This window comes from Amyelois transitella, chromosome 27 (genome assembly GCF_032362555.1).
Source record: "Amyelois transitella isolate CPQ chromosome 27, ilAmyTran1.1, whole genome shotgun sequence".
Classification (NCBI taxonomy): Eukaryota; Metazoa; Arthropoda; class Insecta; order Lepidoptera; family Pyralidae; genus Amyelois; species Amyelois transitella.
The window spans coordinates 2666256-2680469 of NC_083530.1; the positions used below are offsets into that span (position 1 = coordinate 2666256).

The following is a 14214-nucleotide window of genomic DNA, read 5'->3' on the forward strand; positions in this document are numbered from 1 at the left end:
ACAAAAACAATGATTTAAGTACGCAATTAACTTAATTGCCTAGAAGTAAGAATTGTTTAAAACTTTATTATAACGTTTCCAAGCCTTAGCCCATAGAGCATTCGGTAGGTTACATTACGTGTCAATTATGAATAAAAAAAGTAATTTTTGTCTGTTTTTATGTAAACACGCTAGTCCCCGGAACTTTATTATAGATATTTTTTGTTGTACAGCTATTGCTATTAATAGAGTACATTTTGTATCGTATTTCATAAAACTCCCGATGCAGTAGTAATTAATCTACTCTTCCACACGCATGAACTCGCAGGTAAAAGTTAGCTTCTTATTTAAATAACAAATCTTCTCCACGAATGTTCTAAAAACAGCTATACAGTTTACACCAGTTTATGCAGCTATGCAACCCAATATGAACGAAATGCAGGGCTCGCGTGGGAGGGCAGAGGCGGGAGGCTACGTTCCGCTGTTTTTTCATTCACCAGTCGGCAGCCAAGCGGGAGGGCTGTGTGATTCGTGTTCCGCGCCCGCTCGGCCATTACAGCGCGACGTATCATTGTTTGTCAACAAATATTGACACGAAAATGTAACTTAGTACCGAGTTTTGTGAGCCAATCGACTCATAGTGATGTGTTGAAACGTTATCACGTCGGTGATGCGAAGTTAAAAGTTTTTAAACGAAGATGGACGGCGCTAATGCAGATTCCGACCATTCTATGACTTGGGAGGACTTTTTCGGTGTGTATTAAGAAGACTATTTTAAAATTGTCGAATATATTTTTTTATTAAGAGTTTTCTTTTAGCGTTACTGGCAACGTCATCGAAAATAATGCTGCGGAAGTGATTATATATAATTTTTTTGCCAAATCCGCAAATTTTGGAATTATCAATAACATTAATGCACACTTATGGTCAAACAGTAGGTAAAGTCTGTGTTTCTGGTCAAAAGATCAAGCAAAATAGCAGAGGATTAAAGAATTAAATTGAAGTCTGTATATCTGTTGTACACGCTTATCTCCGGAAATAGGTAAGGATACCGGAAGGATTATGATGAAACTTTTTTGTTGTATAGCTTATTTGCCCGGGCAAAATACAGGTACCACGATACTTAGATAGTGTGCAATAAACATTTATCGATTTGTTTCAAACAACAAAATTGTTTGAAAAATCAATACCTAAATAAGATTTTAAGCATATAGGTACCTGTGTAAACTATATTATTTGCATATAACTGAGCCAATTCGGTCGCTACGATGCGTAAGTAAGACATTATATGTATTGAATGAAATAGACCACTATGCATAAGGGTTAAAAAATAAAGAGTTTTTTTTTAATCTGGCGGTAAAAATCACGATAGAACACGTTTTATACATTGCAATATTTGCAAGCGGACCCGCCGAGGGCTAGGGGGCAGGTTTGCCGACATTTCCCCATATGGCCGGCCCAGGCTCCGCTTATTTAGGGCTGCCAGATCGGTATAAAGGAATTACGAAAAAAAAACTCATTTTTATATATATAAAGGGTGAATTTAAATTTTAGTTACGGTTAATTTTAGTTATTATTAGTAAGAACATTATAGAAGTATTTTTAGTTTTAACTTGTTTTAATTTCAAAGATTACCTAGTTTTTTGTCTTCAATGAATTTAATCTTTAAGTTTAACTAGCCTCAAGTGACGATTAGCAACTTTGGCTTTTAAATAGATGTAGTTTTGTTTTTTTTAAACTAAGTGAGTTCCAGACGTGTAAAGAATGCTACCTCACTCTGCATTATTTATTACTGGATTAGATGTGACCAGGAAATACCATTGCCATTTTCGATCTAAAGAACTAAAAAGCGCCTTAGTGACAGGTCATTGTCAAATATTATTTTTGTAATTATCCTGACATCCGTTCTGAATGTTCTGCATATCCGCCGATGTTAACTTCTTATTTATTTTTTATATTTCACATCTCTATCAACCCTGTTCCAAGGATCTTGCCTACATAAAATTGACTCCTCTTTTTCGGAGGGTTAGGGATAGACTACATTTTTCCACTGAGCACGATCCCCGCATACTTCATTCGCTTCATCCACATTATTCGGTTGTCGGTTTAGGGTACTCTTGACCTGACCTTTCTTCACCTGGTTTCAAACAAAGGAAGTGCTTATTAGCCTTCTTTCTTGATCTTTCCTCTATAGATGGCAACCCTAAGCTCAGTACTCAAGTACTGGTAGGCCTATTTACGTGATCAATCATTACCCGAAGGATTACCACGCACTACTTTTTGTGATAAACTCGGAACTTATCGTCGAAGAAACGTGCCTTCTTGCCGATGTGGAAAATCAATCATGTTTGTAATTTTACGTGCATTTTTGAACCGTGCAAAAAGGATGGGTGTTAGGTATTTTGATGTTGCCTTTGAATTTTGATGTAATTGACAAATTTTACTTTTAACTGGACGCACCGGGATACCATAGAGATTGATCAAAAAAATTGTATCACTTTTGTTCGGGCAATATAACCCTTTAAAAAAAAACAAATCTCCTGATTTGGTTGAGAAATTACTTGGAGTAAGTAACAATCTTGTATTAGTGATCAAAATACTTAATATTGATCACAAAAGTACGTATTATGTTATCAATATTTAGTATATTGATTGATTTTTTTACCAATACTCCTTTTCAACATTCGGTTAAGCACATTTAGCAACAAAGAATCTACCAAAACACATTGATTCACACTTTTCATTAGTTCGTTTAGTAGGTATTCTTCTCGCCCACACTTGGCTGTATTGTAGGAACAGTTTAGTATGAGTAAATATACGATAACTTTTTGTCTGTCTGCACGGACATAAGGCTGTATGAATCACCATTTTGAAGCCGTTAGGTTCAAGTTTTTGACCTTAGAAAAAAAAAAGCGGAGGTCGCTTGTTTGTACTTGATAAGAGAGTGTAGTCAGTGTGTGAAGGCGTCTCTTAGTTAGTTTGTTATTTGTTTGCAAGGTCTAATTTTTAACTAAAGTTTGTAATTAAAGGATTTTCAGATCTCAAGTATTGGACTATATAAGGAACCAATACGCCATTCTCTAGTCCCAGTAGTTTGGGGGTTTTGCTTTGACATATCAGTCAATCAAATATATAAATAAATTATAAGATCTAGTTGGATTCAGTCTTCTTCCTTCTGTCTCTCTCTCCAGAGTTGAGCATCTCCAAGATCCTCAACTCTGGAATCTGGGGTATCCTGGATTGGGCGAGTCAGGTTTTTGACACGAAGACACGAAGCGACTCCCTCCGACCTCAGCAACCTTTGCAGAGGAACCTAACCCGTATTGGTGTGATCATGGTTACACATTCAGTTGCCGAATGTGCAAGTTTCCTCACGATGTTTTCCCTCACCGTAAGAGCATCGGTTCGTTTTCAAACGAATGTACATAATTTCTAAAATAGTCATTGGTTCATGGCCGAGGTGGGATTCGAACCTGTGCCTTTTTGCGCCACATGCGTTTTAACCTTACCGATTCGACCGTTGACGCTCTACAATATCTACAATTTATACACAACAATCAAAATTTAACGAGTAAAATATACTCCTAGTTAAGCATTGTCTTGTAACATGTCAAATACCAATTATTTCCTTTCTATGTCAATTGCAGGCACGCGAATTTGTATTGTTTTACTGCCTTGTTATTTCTTAGTCATCGAGGCTTCTCTTCGAAATAACAAGACAGAATAACTGAAGAGATATCACATATGTTTAGACTTTTAATTTGTATCTGCATTAAAAAAAGACTACCTACTCAGATAAAAATACTTACCTATGTAATCTCACAAATACAAATACAAATAGGTACAAATACTTTATTTGCTATAAATGCGGTACAATTAAAGGTGTTACAAAGCATATACATGTCGCGCATTTAACCAGTCATGGCATGCAAAAATACAGAAAATTGAAATTAAATGAAAATTAAAATTGAAATGAAAATTAAATTAAAATAATGTCATATTAAATGTTCTTGTCAGAATTTATTTTTTTATCGAAATATTCGTCAACAGTATAAAACGATTTTTCGATAAGCCACAGTTTTAATTTAGTTTTAAAGGCATTCAAAGATAGCGACTTTATATCCTCATGTATATGTATGTGTATTTATATCCTCACTACGTTGGCAACATTATTTACTGAAATCCAATGTAAAGAAATGAAAGCAAAAGCCTTTCAATCGTGACTTGTAACCCTTATTTTTTTACACTATTGGGGTTTGTTCCAGTTTCTTTCTGTCCCTAGGGAAGGAAATTGCATAGCACGGGACTTCAAGTTCCTTAAAACCAAATAAATTATCTATGCTAATTCCCGCGCAAAGATTTAAATTTGAAATAAGAACGCTCTGAACGTGACTCAATGCCCTACATTCTTGAACTATTCATCATTCAGTTGATTTTGATCAGTTAATGAAATCATGCTATGGCCCGTGTCAAAAAGGCGCCAGATGCATGATTGTATCTAGCATTATTTTATACGCTTCCTGTGACAGTTTCAAGTAAAATATATTTCATCTTTTAACATCAGAACTTAAGGGTCGTAGTAGGTATTTGGTGTGACGCAAAAATAATTAAATGCAACGTTTTAGTCGTACCAAATTGAAATAAAATAATGAAATAAAAATGTTTTGAATGTAAAAAAAAAACCATAGTTATTAATTACATGGCATGGTATGGCTGTTGCCACACATAAAAGGTTCCCTATTCTGTGGGATCCAGTATCTTACATCCAAATTCCAAAACCTAAAACTTTGCAAAAACGCAATCTTTGTAAAATCTCTACTAACTACACATTCCTTTGGGAACTTCCGGAAAAAAAGTAGCCTGAAATTATTTTCAAAATCGCTCCAGCAGTTTTTGAATACATATATGAAGTTGCCAACAAAAATACAATTCTCCTTTATAATATTAGTATGACAGTAAGTATGAAGTAACACGTATCATAGATTTGTGTACCACGGTGTCGCAATAGGGATCAAGTGTAACCGCGGAGTGCAAGGAGGGCGTGGAACGAGTGGTCGGAAACGTGACTATCATAGGAATATGAATTCTCATTTACATATTTACGCAAATGTTGAACAGAATAAGACCTTAACTTATTGCAGATTAAAAAGTGAATTATAGAATGTAACTGGCAATAATTAATAAAAAAAAAGTTATAAACCTAGCGATCTGTAGGGTGATTCACGAACGTTGGTTTTAATATGTCTATTTTCCACTCTCTCTGAGGTTAACCGGAAGTGATTGATAGAAAAAGAAAACTTATTAAAATTTATAAATAGCTTATCCAAGGTTAGCTAGCTTTCAAATCAAGTCGGAAAAACGGAGATTATACGTGACTTACCCTTACAAAACATATCTATCTAAATAAAAAAAAATCTTGGAAAGACTAAATGGCCATGTTCAGCTGTATGGCTTGATGATAGAATTGAGATTCAAATAGTGACAGGTTGCTAGCCATCGCTTAAAAGAGGAATCCCAAGTTTACAAGCCTATTCCTTAGTCGCCAGTTACGACATCCATAGGAATGATATGGAGTGGTCTTATTCTTTTTACTATTGGCCCCGATAACCACACGGCATGGTTATGTTTATGTCCATTATAAGTATTTACTTTCTTCGGACCACAGAGCCTTTAGGCCATAATGGAAATCTGTATTGGATGTGTCATGTTTTCACCTCAAGGCGGTTTCTTTGATCCGAGGTGATAACCATAATGATTTGTGTGTCGACGCGAATTTCATTCGCCGACAGCTGATATCCTTTTAAAGGGAAATGCTCAGGGGGAGGTATATTCAATTTGCTAGAGATATGTACGTGTTATGACACTGATTGATGGTATGAAATTTAAATTTTGAATTTCGAAAAGCAACCGAATTAAAAGTAGCTGAAAAAATTGGAAATTTCTACCACTAAACAATAAATATATCTTATTAGAAATATAAAAAGAAAGTCCCGTATTATGGTTGGTCATTTAGATGGAAAATTGTTGGACATGCAACTAATATATGTAATATATGTATAATAATAAGTTGATGATATCTGAGTGAAAAATATTCTCAAAAATATTGACTCTAATAAAACCCTTCATTCTCAACTACCGTTAAAGCCCCAGAGGTCATAGTTTCTTAATTCAAAATCAAACTCTATACAAGTAGTATTTTACCGCCAAATTCGTGACAGCCAAAGACATTTGACAATTAGCATGGTTCGTTCAGCCGCAGTGCGATTGCAACATGGCTGTATGCAGCTGCAATGGAACTCTGACCTATGCTAATGAAGCGTTGAGAAAGATTCAACGCCATGCTGCTGGGAAATCGCTAGTTTCAATAAATACAAAAGTAAGTAAAAACAGGTCAAGTGCCAGTCGGATTCGTGGACGGGGGAACCCGCACTTTTTATATTTTCAAAGAAATTATACCGTATCTCAAAAATTGCATGGTAGATTTTGTTCAAATCAATTCTTATTTGATGTTTTCATTGAATTGCTTAATTTAAGAAATGAGCCCCCCTTCTCTCTTAAAGTACACTGGTAAAATAGTAGAATTGCCACGGCCACACGGCAGAATCCTGCTTGGATTTTAGGTATTTCAGTAAAACATCGCTTCCTTGGATGTAATGCTGTGGACTGTATTAAACTACTTATTTGAAACAAAAATCACAATCGCGTAACTGTAGAATTACTTAGCAATCGCCAGATAAAGCCACGCGAAGTATAATACCGTTTCATTACCATAACTGTTATTGACGGAAAAATTAAGTTTATTACACTGCCATATTTTACGACGCATCGCAGTGCTGCAAAATATTGAGTACTACTTGTAAATAACGGTTTAAGTTAACGGTGGTGCAGAATCTCGAGGGTGATGAGATTATTATATTTCTTGAATACCCTGGGTTCTAAGTTACTAAATATGGTCGTATATATTTTGTGATTAGCTGTGCCCGCGACTTCGTCCGCGGGGAATAGTTATTTTGGGCATCATTGAAGCCCTCAAGGATGAATAATTTTCCCCGTTTTTTTACATTTTCTATTATATCTTTGCTCCTAATAGTTGCAGCGTGATGTTATATAATAATAAATATAAATATAAAAAGAAGGTTGACGTCTTACAATACAACTTTTCAACTAGCCAGTAATTAACTTGCAATTAGTATCTACCTTGTCTATGGTTCACGGAACAACGGCCAACGGAGTGTGTAATTCTCTAGTTAATCCTGGTTTTATCGGATGGCTGGTCACAGACTGCGATCTTTTTTTTTTTATTGTAGGCGTGCTGGCCGTTCACACGCTATGACGTGCAAGATCATTGAGCCAAGTTAATTTATATTACTAAGTGGTGTTTGTTTGTGGGTAGTGCGAATTGGTTCGTTAAACTTAAATTATAAATCATTTCCAAAGCTTTGTAAAAATATCTGCAGTGATGTTTTGGTCAGGTTCAGAATGTCTATATAGAAAATTTTAATTATTGAATATGACAGTTATTCTTTTTCCGTAAAAGTGTATCTGTCCGCCATGGCATCAGTCCATGTGGTGTTTATGTGAGAGTTTAAAAAAGTTAATTATTATTGTACTTAATTAAATTACAAAAAGTATTTTAAATTCTACCTAATAAAAAACAGACAGATTACATAAAATCCATCAAAAAGTTCAAATAAATCAGAAACATAAAATATAAATTTTCTCTTTTTTTTTAATAGAGCAATAAGGGGTACGCATGCGCGGAAACTCAGACGACGTCTAGACGGGGTGGGTCATAAGCATACGGTTTGGATATTCACCAAAATAACTTGACCTTGGCTTCCGGAAGTTACGTAGTTACTAATAGATAAGCCAGAGGTCAAGTAAAATGGTGGATTTCCGAAAATGTCAGAATAATTTTGGAAACCTTTTGGCTTGGGGCCAACGTCTGACTGATTGAACTTAGTTTTATTATGGACTAATAAAATTGAATTAGCTTTATATCTGTCTCTTTGGTTTGCTGATTAAAGTTTATCACCACGTTTGTTTGTTTTGTTTATGTATGAATGTAGACACACACACATGTATTTTATGTATTCCTGTAGTTTTTTTTCTGTGCAACAGACAAAATAGTCTTGATAAACAAATAAAAGTTGACAATAACATTATGCAGACTTTCTAGCGACGTAAGCAATAACACATGCGGGATAGCTGATAAGACGCCCGGCAGCGCAACGAACATATCTTTGTCAAAGAAACGAGGGTGGGTTTTATTATCAAGGGCGTGGAAAGATAGAAAACAGGGTTGATCCGCAAAATAAAACCATATTTTGGTTTAGAGTAAAAGAATATAAAAACAAAAAAAATAGCGTTATTCCTTTTGTTGCCGTGCTTTCTTCATTTAACCTTTTAAGCGCTTGGCTAAATATCAATTGTCGTGCCCCTAGCGCGCCGCTACAAATCGATAAAATAATACCTACAATAAATAAGGAGGAGTAATCGTTGTATCGATAAAAAAAAGTCAAAAAGTTTTTTATGTTTTTATTTAAAATCAGCCTTCTTGTATCACAATCATTCATCTTTAAGGTGAAAGCTTATCTCTAAGTGAAAATTAGTAAAATTTCCGAAATCTAACTTATTTTGACTAATTCTTTGTGAGAGCGAATGGAGCGACCGTTTAAATAATTCTTATGTTTAAAGTTATACTTGTTAATTTAACTTTATTTCGTATGACACTGTTTATTTCATGCTGAATGATGCATTATACCTGATTATTTAACTGTTTGTTATTTTGTTTTTAAAATGCGCATTGCATTGTATCCCATCCCTATGGTCATATTTATGCGACACGCGCGATAGACACCGAAGAAAAGTCCGAGCTGCCAATTACTTATTTTTGTTTAAGTTTTTTCAATGCTTAGAGCTATGAAACATAATTTTAAGTAATTGTTGTAATAAATAGCTCTATTCAATAATAGTTTTAGTTATACCACGAAGTTAATAGGACGATAATAGAACGAAAAAATCATGGATATTCTCTGTCGCAGAAATACGACACGGGCGGTAGGGGCACGGCAATATTTGTCGCATATATGCGACTCGCGCGGTTAAAAGGTTAAGTAATGAAATCTTTATCAAAACAAAAAAAAAAAAAATGTTCTAAATTGGAAATTACGATCCTTCATTCTTGCGATGACTTATTTTAGCCGGACCGTTGTAAATGTTGACATGCAATGTTTTATTACTGGCCAGTATCGCATTTCATGTCGTCTGCTGTCAAATTTTTCGAATAACAATATAATATCTAAGTGCAATAAATCATCCTTTATGTCCTTATTTACATGACATTATGTTCCAGTATTCAGTAATCTTCTTTGACAGCATACTAATGATGAGTGTTCCTCGAAGACTTCATTCCAGCTTGTTTATTTCGTCGTCTCTTGTGAATTTGTGTAATGCGGAGACACTTTTAATTTGTTTTTATTGTGCACTTTACGACTTAATTAAACTGTCTGTGCCTGAAATATAACATTTTTTTATTAGATACCACAGTAGATACAGTAATATTTTTGCCATCGTTGCCTTCGATAACCGTAGTGAAGACTATTTAAAAAATAAATATCTGTTAATTTTTTTTGGAATAAAGGCATATAAATTTATAACACTAAGTCGATTACCTTGTACAACTTGTATTAAAACGTGCGTGTCAGTTATATAAGTTCATGTTATTGATTCATTGTTAAAGGCAAGAAACGTGATTATAATTATAGCGTTTATGAAATAATGGTTGTAGCAGCTGTTAAATTGCTAGTTCTTTCTTAGTAATCACGTGTGACGATGTTTATAGAAAGTGTATTAATTTTATCGTCGCTAAAATAATAAATATGCTGTATATTTGTAATTTTAGGTGACTTTAAAAGTATATTATTATCATAATCTCGATAATTTTGTGTTTACTGAAAGAAAAAAAGTTTCGAATTTAGATTTGGAGATGTGGAGCTCTAAACAAGTATAAAGGCGGCCAAAAAAAATGCTTTTAGACAAAAAAAAAAACACTGGCTATAAATAGCTTTGTCTAAAAAAGATGGCGAGACACTTTTAATTTTCGAACAAAAAAAAAGAATGTTGAATTCCCTCAACCCTGCCGCTGCCGTCTACTGTTTGGGATAGGTCGCGCGACCGGTGTGGGTCGATACTACCATCGTTCACGACTTGTAACTTGTAGTTTTTCCGGTTATTGAGTACATTATAAATGTACGAAAGGTGTGAAAACTTTACGCGTTATTTTAGCATGTAATTGATTAGCTTTCCTTTGGATGGTTTTGCTTGGATTGTAAATAGTAAGACTTACTATCGCAACATTACCTATATAAATTTCATCTTTCGACTTGCTAAGATCCCTGCATACTTCTAGATATTGACCATGACATTTCAAGAACGTCGCCGATTTAAACAAGGCGTTCATATTAAATAGTAATGACTAAAATGCAGTTATTGTTCAATTAACATCACAACACAACAAGGTCATTTAAGTTTGAACATGCTATAATGCATGCTCACATATTTGGTTCAAAATCAATGAACAAGGCTGTTTTCTCATTATCATACTTCACAGTTACGTAAAAAGATATCACATATTGCGTTTAAAAAAGTATTTAAAAAAGTACCGTCCAGGATACATTATATGCATTCAGCATAACATGAGTAAGTATAGGTACAGTAGTCCAAATATTTATAACTTCTACACCATACGTTGTATTAAAATATGACTCAATCCCTCTACTGAGAAAACAAACATGTTACTTCAATTACGTGAACTGAACGAAAACATTGTGGGTAAAACGGAATGGACACGAAATGTATTAGTTTAACGCTGTTTCATTGATTTATTGCAAAGAACCCCTGTGTAACCAAACAATAGGACATTACTCTAGCTAGGGCAACGGAACGCAATTTGCCACAGACTTTAGCTTAATATTTTAACTCGCTTATGACCCTTAACTCTGTACCATAGAGTCCAAATTCTTTTCTAGAGAAAAAAGACAAGGCAAACATTTATGCTCCTCTTAAAAACAACGTATGGCTAACCAATTTAATAAAAACTACCGATTAGTTTTGTTGCGATGCAGTGAAAGGTCTTGGTTTTCTGGTTATTGAGGGATATAGTTGTTCACGTATTATTTCGATAATATAGGCCTAACTAAGGAGGTTAATCATGTTGAGCTCTTGCAGAATGAAAATAGAGCTCAGTTTCTGTTTTATCAAGGTAAAGTCTCGTGGGAAACAAAAGTTTCATTTTATGTCGTATTGTCTGGGAAGTGTTTGCAGAAATATTTAATTTTACTGCACTTTGGGTATGAAAAAGTCCTCTCTCTTTCTCTCAAATTATTAAAGTATATCCAATTGTAGTATCAGTCGTATCCCAAAAAATAGAATACCTCGTTCATAGAATATATTTAAAAACTAATTTAAAAATTAAAGAAGAATCAATTAATTTTTAACTCGTCTCGCTTTATTTTCATTCAAACTTTTGGTCTCAGGTTCCCAGTCTCTCTTCAGATCAGTTTAAATACAGGAAGTCCATCCGAGTCTAGATGTACTGGTGTTTACATAACACCACAAATAGACCGACACTGAAACTCGGGTAATGACCCCGCTAATAAATAGCAGTACTGTTATAGCAAAGACTTAAAGTCAGTTTACACCGAGTAAAGGAAATATACTGAAATAATTAAAATATTCGCGCTGAAATAAAATACCATGATTGCTATGTCAAAACCTTTATATTTTTCTTATTTCTTATTTTAAATTCAATAGAACTTTTTTTTTTAAAGGAGTTTCGATACGAGGTTTCAAAAGAGCGACTGTAAATTTAACTTCATCTGGTAATCTTCTGCGCTCCCATGAACATTTCCAGAAATGCAATTATGTTACTCCTGAGGCTTATCTCTGGCGGTGAGGATGTACCTAATTGAGACTAATGCAGAATGAAGAACAAGAAAAATCAATAACAAATAGATATGTAACGAAATTTTGAGTCGGGTCTCGTTTACCTGTGAATTGACCTTTAGACCAAGGGATAGAATGCTTACTTTAAGCTATTTCTGGATAGCACTTTACCATGCTTCAAAATCGAGCTTGTACGTATGAAGTCGCAGGCAATAGCTTGTTGGGAATCTATTAATATATATAAAAACTTCCGAAAGTAACTAAAAGTACTCATATCCCATCGTAAAGTAGTATTATCTCAAGACCATTATTTTTTTCATACCGTTACTGTCTGACTGACAATTCTTAGTTTGAACGATTTCTCATATCGTTTTGGAGGTGACAAAAGAATTTATCCTATTAAATAATGAAATCATACTATTATATTATACCAATCATATTTTTACTAAAATTATCATCATTTGCAAGTAATTTGTGGTTTTTTTTTCAATTATAAACCTAAATTATATAAAAAGATCTAACATCACCGCATAAAAATGCAAAACTGTAAGAATACAAATCCGAAGAGGGCTGGGAGGGAGCGGCGTGTCATTGAACTTGAACTGCTATAATGAGGGGCGCGCCCAAATGTCCAATCGATAGTCAGAAATGGGGAAATTATCAGAGTAACACAGAAACTGCGGCTAGAGAATTATTTAGAGGCCAATTATTACTGAGGGCTTTGATCCTGTGGGAACATTCAGATAAAAAACCTTAGTGACTATCGAAGATCTAGTGCATGGCTGTGTAAGGTTTTATGAAAACTTTTGAATTTGAAGGTTTCAGAGAAAAAACAAAAACATTTCCCTTTACATTATTTGTATGGAATGTGCATTAGCGTGTACCTATAAAGAAAACGTCGACAAAGGAAGGTACTCGATTACTCCAAAGATTCTGATTTTAAAAATTATTTGACGTTTCCAACTTAAGGCGGATCTGCTTTTTTAAGCAAGTACTTTTTAATTTTGTACCAGCTTGTTTTTTTTGATGCAGTCATACGACGGGTTAAGAAATTATAACTGGTTTAGTTGCGTTAATTTTCTTATTCGAATCGAAACGCTATGATTTACATTTCTATAAAAAATCGAATAAAACAAGTAAATACATACCTATTCAGCAATTGCAATCGAATACAAAAAGAACTTATTGCAAAATTGAAATTCTCTACACGCCGAACAATAATTTATGAACAGTTTATTTATGAATTGGCTCCAATAATAAGTTGCACTGTTTTTATTCAGGGCACGGATTAAATAATCAGAACGTACACGTTTGGACAGTGGAAAGTAAACATTCATACGATATTCGTACAACAATATTATTTTATCTGGCGTGAGATGATACTCATTATGTTATAATTCAAGTGCTTGTATGAAATTTCAATAATCCAGACTCGAAGGCTAGGTTTAGCTGAAAGAATCTAAAGAATTGTTATACTGCCGTGTGGTTCCCGGTGAAGTAGTCCTATCACTCTACCTCTTTTCCATGGACATCACAAAAGGCGACTAAGGGTTTAGGCATGTTCATCTAGTGCAGCTTTTACCATGGTCTGATCTAGTAGGTATAATCTGGACTAAAAATTCGAAGTTACGTACATTATATTGGTGCCGGGAACCACACGGCACTATACTATACCATTCTATCATTAAGCTAAATACCTGAACGTGGCCATTCAGTCCTTTCAAGACTGTTGGCTCTGTCTACCCCGCAAGGGATATAGACGTGACCATATGTATGTGTTCTTCATGCATCAGCAACAAGTTGTTTGTCAGGTGGTCCATTGACATAGGCCTCCCCCATCGCCTTCCACTCATCTCTATTTTAAGCAAGACAAGCACAAAAATTCGTAAAATTTATAACACAAATTTTTTTGGCATAACAAGAAAAAGTCTCCGTCGCGTCTATGCGTCTGTCTGTCCTTGATAACACAAAACTACCGAACTCATTTTAACGCATTTTATCTCAAGTAGATTACCTAAACTAAACTAATTACCAGCGATAACACTGTACTTGGTATGTGTTACCGGAAATGTATGTAATGCCTACTGCCTACCGAATGTGCAGCCGGCAATGTGTTAAATAGACAAGAGTGGGGAAAAGATACTATCCCACTTATATTATAAATGCGTGCCGTGTGGTTCCCAGCACCAATACAAAAATGAATAGGACCACTCCATCTCCTTCCCATGGATGACGTAAAAGGCAACTAAGGGATAGGCTTACAAAATTGGGATTCTTTTTTGGGCGATG

The 14214-nt window shown here is 34.6% G+C and overlaps 1 protein-coding gene across 1 annotated transcript in view; it reads left to right on the forward strand.

Moving 5' to 3' along the window:
• The first annotated feature begins 489 nt into the window (after nt 1-489).
• The window catches only part of LOC106140763 (putative uncharacterized protein DDB_G0282133), a 71093-nt gene continuing 57368 nt past the window's right edge, over nt 490-14214 (forward strand). The window contains exon 1 of the mRNA XM_013342399.2: nt 490-732. Within this exon, the coding sequence (XP_013197853.1) occupies nt 678-732 (55 nt within the window). The 5' untranslated portion in view covers nt 490-677. The remainder of the gene's footprint in view (nt 733-14214) is intronic.